At 34.8% G+C, this 14,330-nt stretch overlaps 1 protein-coding gene across 50 annotated transcripts in view; it reads left to right on the forward strand.

Annotated features, from left to right (window-relative positions):
• FUT8 (fucosyltransferase 8) overlaps window positions 1-6,887 on the forward strand; it is an 88,088-nt gene extending 81,201 nt beyond the window's left edge. For all 50 annotated transcript variants that reach the window (XM_087921599.1, XM_087921622.1, XM_087921627.1 and 47 more), the window contains 3 exons: window positions 838-1,014; window positions 2,455-2,605; window positions 5,858-6,887. In XM_087921599.1, the coding sequence (XP_087777725.1) occupies window positions 838-1,014; window positions 2,455-2,605; window positions 5,858-6,175 (646 nt within the window). In that variant the 3' untranslated portion in view covers window positions 6,176-6,887. The remainder of the gene's footprint in view (window positions 1-837; window positions 1,015-2,454; window positions 2,606-5,857) is intronic.
• The last annotated feature ends 7,443 nt before the right edge of the window (window positions 6,888-14,330 follow it).

The raw sequence follows: 14,330 nt of genomic DNA on the forward strand, positions 1-14,330 counted from the left end.
CATTCAGATGTATAATAACATATTACAGTACAATCCATCTCTTGTGTATTATACTCATCAGGCTTCTGTATGATGGCAGATGAGATTCTGCCGAAACGTTGCTTTCCCTGTGCCATCCAAGCCGCAAATAAACACGAAGTCACTACCTTATTAAGATGTGAAAAGATGTGAAATCTCAATACCCCATTCAGATGTATAATAACATATTACAGTACAATCCATCTCTTGTGTATTATACTCATCTGTATGATGGCAGATGAGATTCTGCTGAAACGTTGCTACAACTTTTAATTGGGGTTCTCATGTTTTCAGTTCTGATATTGCAGTGAGAGTAAAGAGCTTTTGAAACTTACACATTTCAATTATATTTCTAATTTAAGTGTGCATAACTAAAATTTTTCTCACTTTCTAATATTTCCATTTGTTTGGTATAAACTGTCTGACATAATGTTCATTCTAAGATAAAAGGCAGATGAAAGCAATTGTACTTGCATTCATCTGCCTTTTATCTTAGAAAGAACTTTTACCATCCTAAGAGATGAAAAAAATACATTTTCTTAACATGAACATTTGCGATATTTCTCTTTTTTTAAAAAAAATGCAGATACATGCAGATTCCATACATAGAACAGTCTATGGAATTTTATTCTCTCAAAAGGAGTAATCTAGATTGAGTTGTTACTCACCTCTTTCTGGTTGAAGGAAGTTTTGGCAGTACTCTAAAGCTTAGGGGCCTCCTGACTCTTACAGGAGAGGGTCCTTAATTGTCACAGACTCTTTGTTTTGAATTAATAAGACTTGTGTAAAAGAAATGCCAAGTTTCCTGTTATTTTCCAGTATTCACGTCCGTAGAACAGACAAAGTGGGAACAGAAGCAGCATTTCATCCAATTGAAGAATACATGATACATGTTGAAGAACGTTTTCAACTTCTTTCCCGGAGAAACCATATTGACAAAAAGCGAGTCTATTTGGCTACGGATGATCCTTCGCTATTGCAAGAGGCAAAATCCAAGTAAGGCATCCTGGTTCACAATTGCTGCAAATGTGGTTTTATGTGATGCAGATCCATATTTAAACAATATGGCTTATTTAATGTTACTGTCTTGTTTCAAGACTTTTCCAAATTTCACTAAATTTATTGCAACATTATTTGAAATCACATCCAAACTTTTTGGGGGGTTAGGTTTGAGGGTAGAGAAAATATCATTATTTACATTACAGATTTCCTCCACATAATGTTCTTGCTCCCATGGTGTAAAGTTTTTCCACTGAAGGATTGGACCACAAGAATACATTTTCCCTGGCATGAAAAATTTATTTGTTTTTCTCAATCCAGTTCATTATGTTTAATTTCTGCTGGAATCCTATCTCTATCTCAATCACACTTATAAAAACCATTGTCACCCATCACTCTCTAACTTCAATTGATGCATCACAATGTAAATCACTTAGTGATTTTCAGTTACACATTAAACTTGTAAGGAAAAATCAGATTTTATAGCCCTGATTTCCTGCTTAATGGTTCCTATTCAAGAAGAATAAAAAAACAACCATTTATTCTTAGATGCCAATGTAAGAAACTCTGGTGGCTGCTCAAGATGAAAACTGCTGAGAAAATATTAGGAACTAGGATATAATGCTAGAGAGCTGAATTAACTAGTCCTTTTTCTGTTCTTACACTACTTAGCAGAACAATCTGCTACATTCTGACTGCAATTTCCAATTAATCCATATTTGGACATTATTACAGTTTTACTTTCTGTTTGGAAGGAAGCCATTGGGATGAATTATACTATTTTCTTTTAGTTTGAGGAGGCTTATCTTCCGATACTTTCTTCCACAATAAGTTCATCTGAGCAGTCTGACTGTTAATTACTGGGTTTCATATTTCTACTCAATTTCTTGGGGATTAATCTTTGCATTCTCTCCTTATAGCAGTTGACAAAGCATAGTTTTCAACTTTAGAAGTCTCCTTTCTTCCCAGTATCCTTATGGAGGAAGGGCAAACCTATAAAGAACACATTTAGTTGCAGTGCCTGCATCCAGTTTCCTGTTGATCAAAGGCTTTTCCGTTTCTGGATTTAATTTCAGGGTTTTTCCCCCTCATCCATGTTATTGTTTCCTTGCTGGTAAATGACAAGTACATCTAATATGCATATTACAGCTATAGTTACCTCTTTCAGCAGAAAGGTAACATGATTGGTGGTATAAAAAGCTGACAAGATTGATGGTATAAAAAGCTGCAGATACAAGTAGTTTTTTACTTCTGACGAAATACAGCCAGTTTTCCATTTTCTAGTAAAAGTTATACCAGTAAACTATGTGGTCTTCCTTATTATTCCTAAGTGTCAGTTCCAAACAAGAATTCAGAGTTACTTGATAAATTGTGCAGAGATACTGCACTGTTCCCTAAAGAAAACAAAAGCATGATGTTGTGATACATTTTTTTCAGATATCCAAACTATGAATTCATAAGTGACAATTCCATATCATGGTCAGCAGGTCTTCATAACCGATACACTGAAAACTCTCTGCGGGGTGTTATTTTGGATATACACTTCTTGTCTCAGGCAGACTTCCTTGTGTGCACTTTTTCTTCACAGGTAAGCTAATTCCTGTTCCAAAACTTGAGGCAAATTGGAAATCCATAGCAAAACTATTTTACAAGATAGTTTTAAATTAATAATACCTGATAGAATTACCAATAAATCAGTATTTTAAACATGCTGTGTAAAAATTAACAAGAAAACATCCTTTGCAAATAAATGTAAAACAATTAAAAGGTTCTTTTTGCAACTAATCATAGAAATTGGAAAGTAAAATTTTAATATTTTAGCATCAGTAAAACTGTTATTTTGCTGTAGCTTAGGACAAACAAAATGAAATATTTCTCTCTCTATATGTGTGTGTGTGTGTGTGTGTGTGTGTGTGTGTTTTCTTAATATACATAAAAAACTCTCTCTCTCTGAGCAATGTGCTGGATACAATTGATTTTGAACAAGAATCACTGGTGATATGCTACCGGTTCGGCCTGGTTCCGCCAGTAGCAGCGATGAGCAGTGGAAACCAAACCGGTTCTCTCCCCCGCTCTGCTGTTGGGCCCACCTGCCCGCCCGGGCTCCCATACTCACCTTTATCTTCTGCTTTTGAAGTGCAGCTGCTTTGCGCGGCACAGAAGAGTGCCGCGCGGCATCTGCTGAAGCGACTGGGAGAGTGCAAGCTTGCAGGAGGTGAGTTGGAACACCTCTGTGCCTGCGCAAATGCCTCTGCACCTGTGCAAAGTGCATATTTGGCGCGCATGTGAATACAAAGTGTGTGCACGTGCAAAGCGCATCCACCAAGCCATGCCCACCAAACCAGTGGTGAAACTTTTTGAATCCCACCACTGGTAAGAATACAACAATAATCATAATGGTAATCATATGTAGATATCAATAATAATCACATAGTAATAAAACAGTTAACTTATTCATAGTGAAAAATTGTCCATATATAATTAATTATCTTTTTAGTCTTTTTAATTTCTAACCTCTATTTCTATTAGTTAACCATTGATAAAACAAGTCCCATGTTAGGAAGTATTCTGTTTCTTCCTTTTCTTTTAAGTGTTAATCTATCCATCTCTGCAAATTCTAATATTTTTATAACACTTTCATATGCGGGGACCTCTAAAATGAAATATTTCTTAGTGCATTTTATATTTGCAGTATTGCTGCAAAATGACTAATAGTTTTGTAATGGCTACTAGTTTAGAGGCTTTTAGATATTATCATTGGTTTTCAGAATCAAGGGCAAAAATATGCTTCGGACCATGAATGTACTATCTGGCTACAGTTTCTTAAAAGCAAATATATATTTCTCTGAGATTGCACACTCCATGAATCTGGTAAAGGGAGCTACAGTCAAGTATTACATTTGGATTGTGAAGCACATTTTGCTTTTGAATCTGAAGTACTAAAGACATGATTTTATTAATGGATTATGTGTCTCTTAAAAGTGTATTATCCAACTCTAGATGATAACAACATAGAAGTGTTTCCTTTATTGAATACAATGGATGATATACTAGAAACATTGTGTTCACCAATCCTGGATATCAAGTATATTAAATAAAACTACCATATTACCAAACAATTCATTGATTTTGTTCTTAAAAGGAATATATTCTGAAGCATCGTCATCAACTATTGATTTTTATCTACAGAACAGTTACAAATCTGTTTTGAAATGGAATGGAAAGGTATAAAAGGCACCCCCAAATTCATAATCCAAATTGTATTCTTTGCACTTCCTCTTTTATTTTATAAAATACTAAATGCAGAGATGCTTTTCAACTAATATTAATAACATTAATAATGCTGTGGTGAGAATAGTCATCTTTTTCCTCCCAATCACCACAAATGAGATTATATTATTTAAAACAGGATTAGGAGAAATTGGAACTCAGCCCTACGAAGAAAGATTGAAGGAAGTTTAGTCATGAAAAAACACAATTGAGCTTAGGTGTTGATGTAATTTGATAGAACCCTTCAAAAATCTGAAGAATTTACATAGGATGTCAAGACATGTTCTGTCTCATTTCAGGGTGCATGACAGAATAATTATTCATTTAAGTTACAGGAAAACAGATTTCAATTAAATACTTAAAAAGTTTCCTTATAGAGTAGCTCAGCAGTGGAGCCAGCAGTTATGCTGTGAAATAATGGACTCCCCTTTACTGAGTATATTCAAGTGGAAGCTATATAGAACCATTTGTCTTGCACGTCATCCTGGCAGCTTTGGAGTTACTGAAAATATACCTGTCCTACAAGATCTCAGGTACAAGGAGCAGAAGTCATGGTCCCTTGAGTCAATTCTTAGGAGTTGACAAAGGTCCATTCAAAATCTGAACTTGATCCAATATAACCATGTGATAAAGATTCTGTAGGCTACTTTAACACTCTGAAGGGTTTAATGAAGAATATGCGCTAATTTTGTTGTAGCAGGGTTTTGAAGAATTATAAAAAAAAAATAAGTAGGGAGCTATATCAGCCTCTAAAGTGTAGAGCACTATGACTTAAGTCATCACTAAAAATGTAATCATTACTATTTGTGGGAAAACATCTGTTCTTAATAAATTAGAGATGGATTATGACAAGGAAAACTTTCTAAAAAAAATAAGATGTGATACTGATGCTTTATATTTTGTGCATTCATATCACATTTTGCAGACCCCCAAACCATTAACAAGTAGAATGGAAACAGTCAAACAGTATCACCTAAAATAGTAACTGATAGAGAAGACACATTAGATGACCTTTTCAGGATTGGAATTGTTTGAATTTTGTACATTATAAAATATAGTACAGATAGTCCTTGACTGCAATTGAGCCCAAAGTTTCCATTGCTAAACAAGACAATTGTTAAGTGAATTTTGCCCCACTTTTCTTGCCACAGTTGTTAAGTGCATTGCAGTTGTTAACAACATGGTTGTTAATGAATCTGGTTTCCCCATTGCTCGTCTTAAGGTTGCAATAGGTGATCACATGACCTCAGGGCACTGTGACCATCATAAATACATACCAGTTGTTGAGCATCCAAATTTTGACCATATGCCCATGGGGCTGCTGCAACAGTCATAGGCATAAAAAACAGTCCTAAGTTGCTTTTTCCAGTGCCATTCTTCAAATGGTCACTAAATAAACAGTTGCAAGTCAGCGACCACCTGTAAAAGAGTAAGGAGAGTTGCATTCCATTCCATTATTGAATATGTGTTAGGAAGCAAAGTCTAATATATGTTTATTTTAGTTATGTTTAATCAATGGGCAGATACTAAATAATACAAACCTGTTAATATTTTCTCTTTATTTTTCTAGGTTTGTCGAGTTGCTTATGAAATCATGCAGACATTACATCCTGATGCATCTGCCTATTTTCATTCTTTGGATGATATTTATTATTTTGGGGGACAGAATGCCCACAACCAGATTGCAGTTTATGCTCATCATCCTCAAACTGCTGATGAAATTCCTATGGAACCTGGAGATATAATTGGTGTTGCTGGAAACCACTGGGATGGCTATTCCAAAGGCATCAATAGAAAATTAGGGAGAACAGGTTTATACCCTTCCTATAAAGTAAAAGAGAAAATTGAGACAGTCAAGTATCCCATATATGAAGAGGCTGACAAATAAAGGCAAGCAAAATAATTCATAGCAACTTTTACTTTGAACTATTACAACCAACCATATTGTTGACTTTTGTAGAATGTGATTTTGCATTTTAACATATGGTTAAAAGGAAAGCCTTTTACTGTTCAGACTGGATACACAGCATGGAACAATTTGATAGGGCACTGTTTGAACTTTGTTATATGCACACTGCACACTGAAACACATTCAACAGGAACTATTGTTTTATACTCTTTGTCTTTCTGAGAATATGTCCCTCCCATGAATCATATATGAATTTTGGGCTCAGTTCTTTGCCATTAATAAACTATAAGACTTTTAACACTGCTGCATTATGTAATTTAAGTGACATGAGCAAATTTTGTATGTGCAGAATATAAAATATGGTGCCTCTTTCTGAAAGATCAGTGACATTTTAGAAGAGCCATGTCTCATTCTCCTGATGGGCAAGAATTATGCTTGCCTTTCACTAATGTTGTTATGACCACTCAACATGCTCCAACCAACAGATTTAAACAATCAGAATACATATTTCTTTACAGGATTTTTGCTAGCAATTTCATTGATTAATTTACTTCATCATTAATTAAAAAATACATCCAACTATACAATAATTGTCTGGTAGAAATTTTTGTAAAACTATGCCATGAACTGATTCTTTAGTACTGTTTCTGGACATTGTCTTTGATAACAAAAAATAAATTAAAAAAATGAATGGTTGGAGTGCTGCAAGTAATGTGATTTTAAAATTAAGAAGACTTTAATGAATGGAATATATTTCTATTCTTTTCCTTTGAAAGCTCTGAAATTCCATTTCATACCAAATGTTTTAGTATCTTTGACTAATACTGGGCAGTCTGTGTCTATTGATTCCTTGTTTGGCAGAGAGCCAAGGGCCCGTCATCTTCTCTTACAAAATGAGAAAATATTTTCTATTTCTGATATGTTATTTTTCAGTTTTTTTCTTTACAGATGCAGTGTTAGTTTCTTGCAAACTTATTTTTGCTGTACATTGAAGTAATCTAGATTGGCATTGTTCAAATTAGTAAAAAGATAAATACCATTGGATCATTATGGAAGAACCAATATTCTCCAAACTAGTACCAAACTAGCTTTTTCTACCCATCAGGGTAAAAAAACTGGTGGGTGAGACAAGATAGAAATTCATCCTTGAATGTGTCAGGGATTCTTGTGAGAAGTGCTTTTATCCTTGGCTGATTATAAGCAGTGATGGTTCCCCTCCCCTCAAATATGTAACTGTGGAATACATTGATAGATTTTCATTAAGATTTTTTTTTAATTGCCGTATCTTGCCCCAAATCAAACGAAGGTCCCATTTCCATCATTGAGGTAGTAGGATTCTTGATTAAATATAACCTGCCATGCCCTTCCCACTTATTTTAAAAAGCGTTATTCTGTCCAAATTAACAGATGAAATTGTATCACATATTTTTTTCTACAAAGAGAGTAGAGCAGTAACTTAGTCCCAACATAGAATGCCTGGAGATAGTTAAGCGGGTAGGTTTCTATAACCTTCTAGCTTTGTTTGGAAGTTTTCCCTCTCCTTTTTATATTAGTGGAACTGTTTTCTCTAATTATTTGTATAGAAGGGAAAAGTTACATTTGCCTACCTCTCTTTGTCTCTTTATCGTTATTGTTACTGCTTTCAGAGTACATACAGTACTAGTCCCTCTATCGTTATCCACATTTTCAGCTGTTTGTTTCCCTGCCTCTTTGAATGTGCTTTCCGCTCATCATGCCTTTTATCTTCCTCATGTCTGGGAAAAAAAGAGTAGTGGGAGCTTAATTGTGTACCACCACAATTACCAGTTTCATGTAGTCATCCTTCTACCCCTTTCAATCTGATCATGAATGCTTTTTAATAATGCCAAATATGCCCACACATACCCCAAATGTCACGTATCCTTCAGTGTCCTAAAGTGACATTTATTTTAGCTAATGAATCGGAAAAACAAAACAGTTCATTACTATGGAATAGTAAAAATTACTGTTTGGGACTGATTATTAAAATATATCTGTTTCTAAGTGCCTGTCAATATTGAAGCTTAACCTTCGAATTTAGATCACGCTGGTACCAATTCCGTGTCAGAATGTATTCTCTCCATCTCTCCCTTAGATTCAAATGTCCCAATCTATGCTGTCTATGCTTTAATGTTCTAATTCTTGGATAAAGTGTCACTTGCTTGATGCAGTTTACAGAGATTAAAAGCTGAGTGTTATTTCCCCTCCTGATGATAAGGGTTAATGGAAAAGCACCTCTAGTATTATGTTAGAACTTTCTTCCAACACATGAGCACTTTGTAGCATCAGCTCTTCCAATGTATTTTTATTTGAGCAAATATATCATTTTCCCTGTTTATGAAAGTACACATTCTAATTACCATTAGTAGAAAAGCATTCTAGTTTTGATGATCTTTTGTAAATATGTTTAAATATTATTGGGAAACATACTTTGGTACTTTGTTAAAAGTTATGTTTGTGTTGTAAGTGTTCACATTTCAATGATGAGTCTTATCCTGGAGAGACGCAATCTCTGAGATAAACTTTCATTGTGAAAAAAAAATTAAAATCAGTATGTTAATTCAGAAATCCCATCTATTTAGGTTAAGGATATCCATGTAGTCTATCCTAGTGAATATATCAGCAATTTCTCCAGATGTGTTGTGACTATAAATCCACACACTCCCAGCTAAGAGAACAGAAGGTTGGGGAGGGTAGATGTTTGTGCACAGGCACAAAATTAAAAAAAAAAAAACATTAATTCAGCCTCTTTTTCATGAATGTGATGAGTAGAATATGCCCTCCTATAATATTTATAATAGCAAGTTGTGAAGTCCTCAACATTGTTAAGTCTGATGGCTACATCATTCCCATCAGCATATTGCAGCCAATTTAGTAAATCAGCATAAAAAACCCACATGTTTGTTTTTACAAATAGTCCAATTTCGAAGTCTTAATCCACCCACTTCCAGTTTTCCCCTAGTCATTCTATTTAGAATTTGCAGAAGTGGCTAGCTTTTCTCATAGCAGTATCAGAGTGCCCCTCAGATCATTCAGCATGCCCCGCTCTCCAGCCTTGTTCAAGATGCAATAACATTTAAAATTGCAGTGCCAGTTATGGTCCTTTGAAACGGAATTTCTTTCAGATTTTTCAGAAGTGAATCTCCTTTCAACTGAGTCACCCATTTGTGCATTTTTTTTTCTTTTTTTATTCACTTGAAAAGAAGGTCATTGTATCATAATTTTCTTCGTGATAGTAGTAAGAATTTCTTGTCTTACTCTCATATATGCATTGAAGTTTACTGTTCCTCTCCAAGTCAGGGAGCCAACTTTTTACATGTATAAATTATTTAGCTCCACTCCATTGAAAAATAGCTTTTTCCCAAGAAGATGGCAGAAAATGGATTGTGTTTGAATAGCTGTATAACCTTATGATCTATTTCATCAAGACTTTTCATACAAAGCTTATAAAATATATAGTTTTACACACACACACACACACACAAACAATCACCACACTGTATCATAGCAGTATTTGCCCTTACAGAGAAAAAAAAAAGTCCAAAACCCATCACTGGGTGATGTACCACCCAAAATGACATCCCACTCCAAAAAATAAAAATAAATCCCAGCAAATTTTCAAATTCATCAGATAAGAGTTCACTAAGAAGAGGGGTGGTGGGGGGAAGGCAAGGCATAACCAAATTCATGAGGCCTGTAGACCAAAGGTGTTCTCGGCTAAATACAGAGCTATTGTTAAGTGATGTTGATAAAAGGTAGTCTAGACTTATAACCACACTCAAGCCAAAATTTCGATTGCTAAATGAGTTTTGCCCCATTTTCTTACCTGTCTTGCCATAGTTGTTAAATGAATCACTGCAGTTAGTAACATGGTTATGAAGTGAATCTTGCTTCCCCATTGACTTTGCTTGTTATAAGGTTGTAAAACGCAATCACATGACACCTGGACATTGCAACCATCATAAATACATGCCAGTTGCCAGTGTCCGAATTTTGATCCTGTGACCATGGGAATGCAGCGAAGATTGTAAGTGTGAAAAATGGTAATAAGTCACTTTTTTCAGTGACATTGTAACTTTGACCCATTGTAACTTTGACTAAACAAATGGTTGTAAGTTGAGGACTACCTGTGTTATATCCAATCTTCAGGAATAAGGAAAGTAGACCCTAATGGAAATAAGTCGCTCCACTTTTGGATTTTCTTATTGTTGCATTTTTGCCACTAAACGTTATCAGTATTTCATATGAATGGTACTACCAAAGGGAATGAATGGACAAATGCTACAGTTTGGTGTTTTTTTTTCATTTCAAAATGTTATTCAACTGGAATTGCCAGTGTGGAAAAGTCAAAGATATAACAGGTCTGGAAACTCATTTCTTAACTTCCACTGTTGCACTGTTTGAAAAATATAATCTCATGATGGAGATAGGATGGCCACATTTGGGCAATTTCACTATCAATCTCATCAGTTATTAGAAGTACACAGTATAAAATAAAATTATCCAGAGGATCATAAAAACATCCAGCAATTTGGAAATGTTCCAGACTTATTTATTTATTTATTTATTTATTTATTTGATTTGTCAGTTGCTTACAGAATAATAGGTATGTTGGGCTCCATTAGAGAACACACTGAAAGGGATTAAGAATCACATATAAATGAACTTGATAAAGGCTTACAAAGTATTTGTTATCCATCTTTTATACTGCATTGTATTGAGCCTAGTCATTGTACTTTTTATATATTTATTGCATAATATTGTGATACTGTACTAGTTGCATATAGTATATCTGAATCTCTAAAATTATGCTGGTTACTGGGAATATTATTCTTAGTTTTTGTAAAAGTTATCTCATTTCAAAGAAACCCACTTTCTCTTGTAATATCTGTAGAGTACATTACTTTCTGCAGAGGTAATGTGATTGTCCACAAGAGTAACTACATTTCTATGCAACAATCTCTATTCATAAACTGCCTCTTATGTAAGCAGTTTGCTATATTTCTAAAACTTAAGTTGTCATATGCCCTTTGGAGAACCAGATAAATCCACTGTTAAAAAAGCTCTCTCTCCCTCCCTCCCTCCCCCCACTCACTCTCTCACACACACACATACACAAATATACATGTGTGTGTCTATATACACTAGTGTTGGCCAATATTTCAAATGTGCCAAATAAAGGCCCATATATAATCAATAACATTTAGTTCCATACAAGATAGCAGTGAAGAAATATGCCAAATTATATAATTAAAAAATTCATACAGAAGTTATAACTGGGGGGGAGGGTGTTAATTATTGATTTATCATTTTATTTACAAAATTTAAGCAGAAGTAACATCAATATAGCAATAAGACTTATATACCACTTTATAGTGCTTTCCAGCCCTCTCGAAGCAGTTTACAGAGTCAGCCTATTGCCCCCAACAATTTGGGTCCTCATTTTACTCACCTCAGAAGGCTGGAAGGCTGAGACAATCTTGAGCCTGGTGGGATTCGATCTGCCAAATTGCAGTAGGAGTAGCTTGCAGTATTGCACTCCAACCACTGCGCCACTGAGGTTCCTCAATATCCCTCTTAGAAGATCATTTCTGAAATGATACTCACAATACTTTCACACTGACTCTTTACCAGAAATTGAAAGGTATTTTTAAACGATCGAGTAATACCAGATTAATAAACAATTGTTTGTTAAACAATTTGAAATATTCAAATCTGCCAAGAAGGATTTTTTTTCCTATGAATATTTATTTATTTAAAGCCTAAAGTTTTCTGGATCCTTCGGTCCTCTTGATAAAATATTAGATTGAAAGAAGCTGTGCTTGACAGGATAGCATGGAGAGCACTTGCCTATAAAGTCACCAAAAGTCAAACATAACTAAATGATTAAAAACAATAGATTCCAGACTGTAGAATATCCTGTACTGTATTCATCATATTGCTGTACGTTTCCAGAAACCTGGCAAAAACCTTTGTTAATTTTCAAAAAGTCCCAAAATATAGAAGCCATTTGCTATAACTTCAGCTCCATTTCTGCCATCTGCATGCTTTGAATATCACAAAAGAGTCTAATAAGACAAGCCAATGGGTTCAGTGCCAAATTATATATAAGAGGAGATAAGAAACAACTTTGATGAGTTTCACAATAAATCTTAATGGAGGGAAAATAATCCGATTAGAAAGGTTTCTAGCAGAATCACAGGAATAGTGTTAATCCAAGAAATAAAACTTTTTTCACCACCTGCTCTAAAAATTTAATTTGTACAATATTGAAGGCTTTTTCCATGACCAAAAAATACCACTACAGTCATATTTCTCAAGACTATGCTGCTGAAATATCTACCATTTTTATCAGAAACTTGGCACCCTTTCAGAAAGCCAGATTGTGTAGGATGGATGATTGATGATAACTTCGGTAATCTTCAGGCTAGAATAAAAATTGTTGCATCTAAATTTTTAAAAAGATACCAATAACTTGCAGAATTTATAAAATCCTTTTCTGTGTCCATAAACATAATTATATAAGTCATGAAAAATAAATGGCTTGTCCCCCCCAACCCCCCAATTCTCTTTATATACATCTACCAGTATAAGAGCTAGACCCTATATTATAGTAAACTGTTCTATTGGAAACTTAGATAGGATAAATATGTAAAGTGTGAACATCTGTTAGGAAGCATCTGGATAGATACCACATAGCTGGTACAAGGCATTGTACTGCTTAAAATAACCAGACAGTTGTCCTTTGTCTTGGCTTGTTTTATTAAAAAAACTTTTTTCTGCTCCGTCATGTGTGGCAGTGCCTTTTCCTGCCACAGCTTGGTAGAATAGAGTTAAATTTTGGAGAAAATCCTGTCCTGCTATTTTAATTGAACTTTAAATCATGGGTGCTGATTTTTAAATACAGGTCTCCCTTGAAGCTTTCTATGGAGCTCCTGCCATTCTATCTGTGGTGCCGGTTTTCATTAGACCGCAATTATATTTCATCATTTTAAGACTGGGAAAGAAGGGATAGGAGCATGCAATTAATTTTAAAAAATGGATCTTGAAAAAAAGGAAAGTGCATTGCCACATATGATGGAGCAGATGCTTTCTAACAGATGTTCACACTTTACATATTTATCCTATCTAAGTTTTTTCAAGATCTGTTTTTTTCCCAAGTGTTATCCATTTTTGCTCCAGGATTACCTACTTCTGGCTTTGACACATCCATGTTGTCTTTTGCCACATCCTTATGCAGTTCCTGGAATACTTCACAAAGACTATACAGTCTTTAACCTTCCCAAAAGATGAATACTTTTATTCTTCAAACACAATTTGTCACTTTAGTAGCAAACGGGTGGCAGCAAACCCAAAAACAAGATATGAAGGAAGGAGAGCATTTGAGAGAATGGTATTTGGTGGAAGTGAAAGGAAATAGACAACATCTGTAGGAAATCAACTTGGCATGTGAAAGGAGTCATTGTCTATGCCAGCTCCAGATTTGGATGGCCCTTTAGGCAAGAGAGATGAAGTATCTTTTGCTGTACTTCCTAGGTTCCTTGCATGCCCAACATATGACTAGCATACAGACTTAAACATGCCATTGAAGCTAATCCAACCCCATAGAACCTGGTACTTTTTAATTTATCTGCCTATCCTATTCTACTAAAACCTTGCTGAGTGTTACAAAAATATCAGTATGTGTAAAATCAGCTAAGTTCATCTGGGTAGATTAAAACTCAAATAAACCTATGTAAAATATTTTAATATGTTATTTCGGGTAGACAACACTACTTTTCACTCTTCCAAATATTTTAACTATTTCTTTTATGTTTTTCCAACAATAATAGCAGAATTAGAGTGTGTTTAAATCCCCAATTAAGGGATTCTCTGTGCATCATAACATACAAAGTCCGGTGATACAGGAGGTAAAAATCCAGGTGTGAGGAATCTTACCTTGTCCCCATATCTAATGAAAAAAAATAATTGTCAGGGTGCAAAGAACCAAAATGACACCATGAGCTGATCAGAGTTGCTTCTTTATAGTTGTTAACTTATTTGCAAGAATCTTGTCAGACTGACTGCATTCTCTTGGTAACAGCCAGAGATTCGTGTGTGTGTGTGTGTGTGTGTG

Source organism: Pseudonaja textilis, chromosome 1 (assembly GCF_049901715.1).
Source record: "Pseudonaja textilis isolate UNSWEBS1 chromosome 1, rPseTex1.2, whole genome shotgun sequence".
Lineage (NCBI taxonomy): Eukaryota > Metazoa > Chordata > Lepidosauria > Squamata > Elapidae > Pseudonaja > Pseudonaja textilis.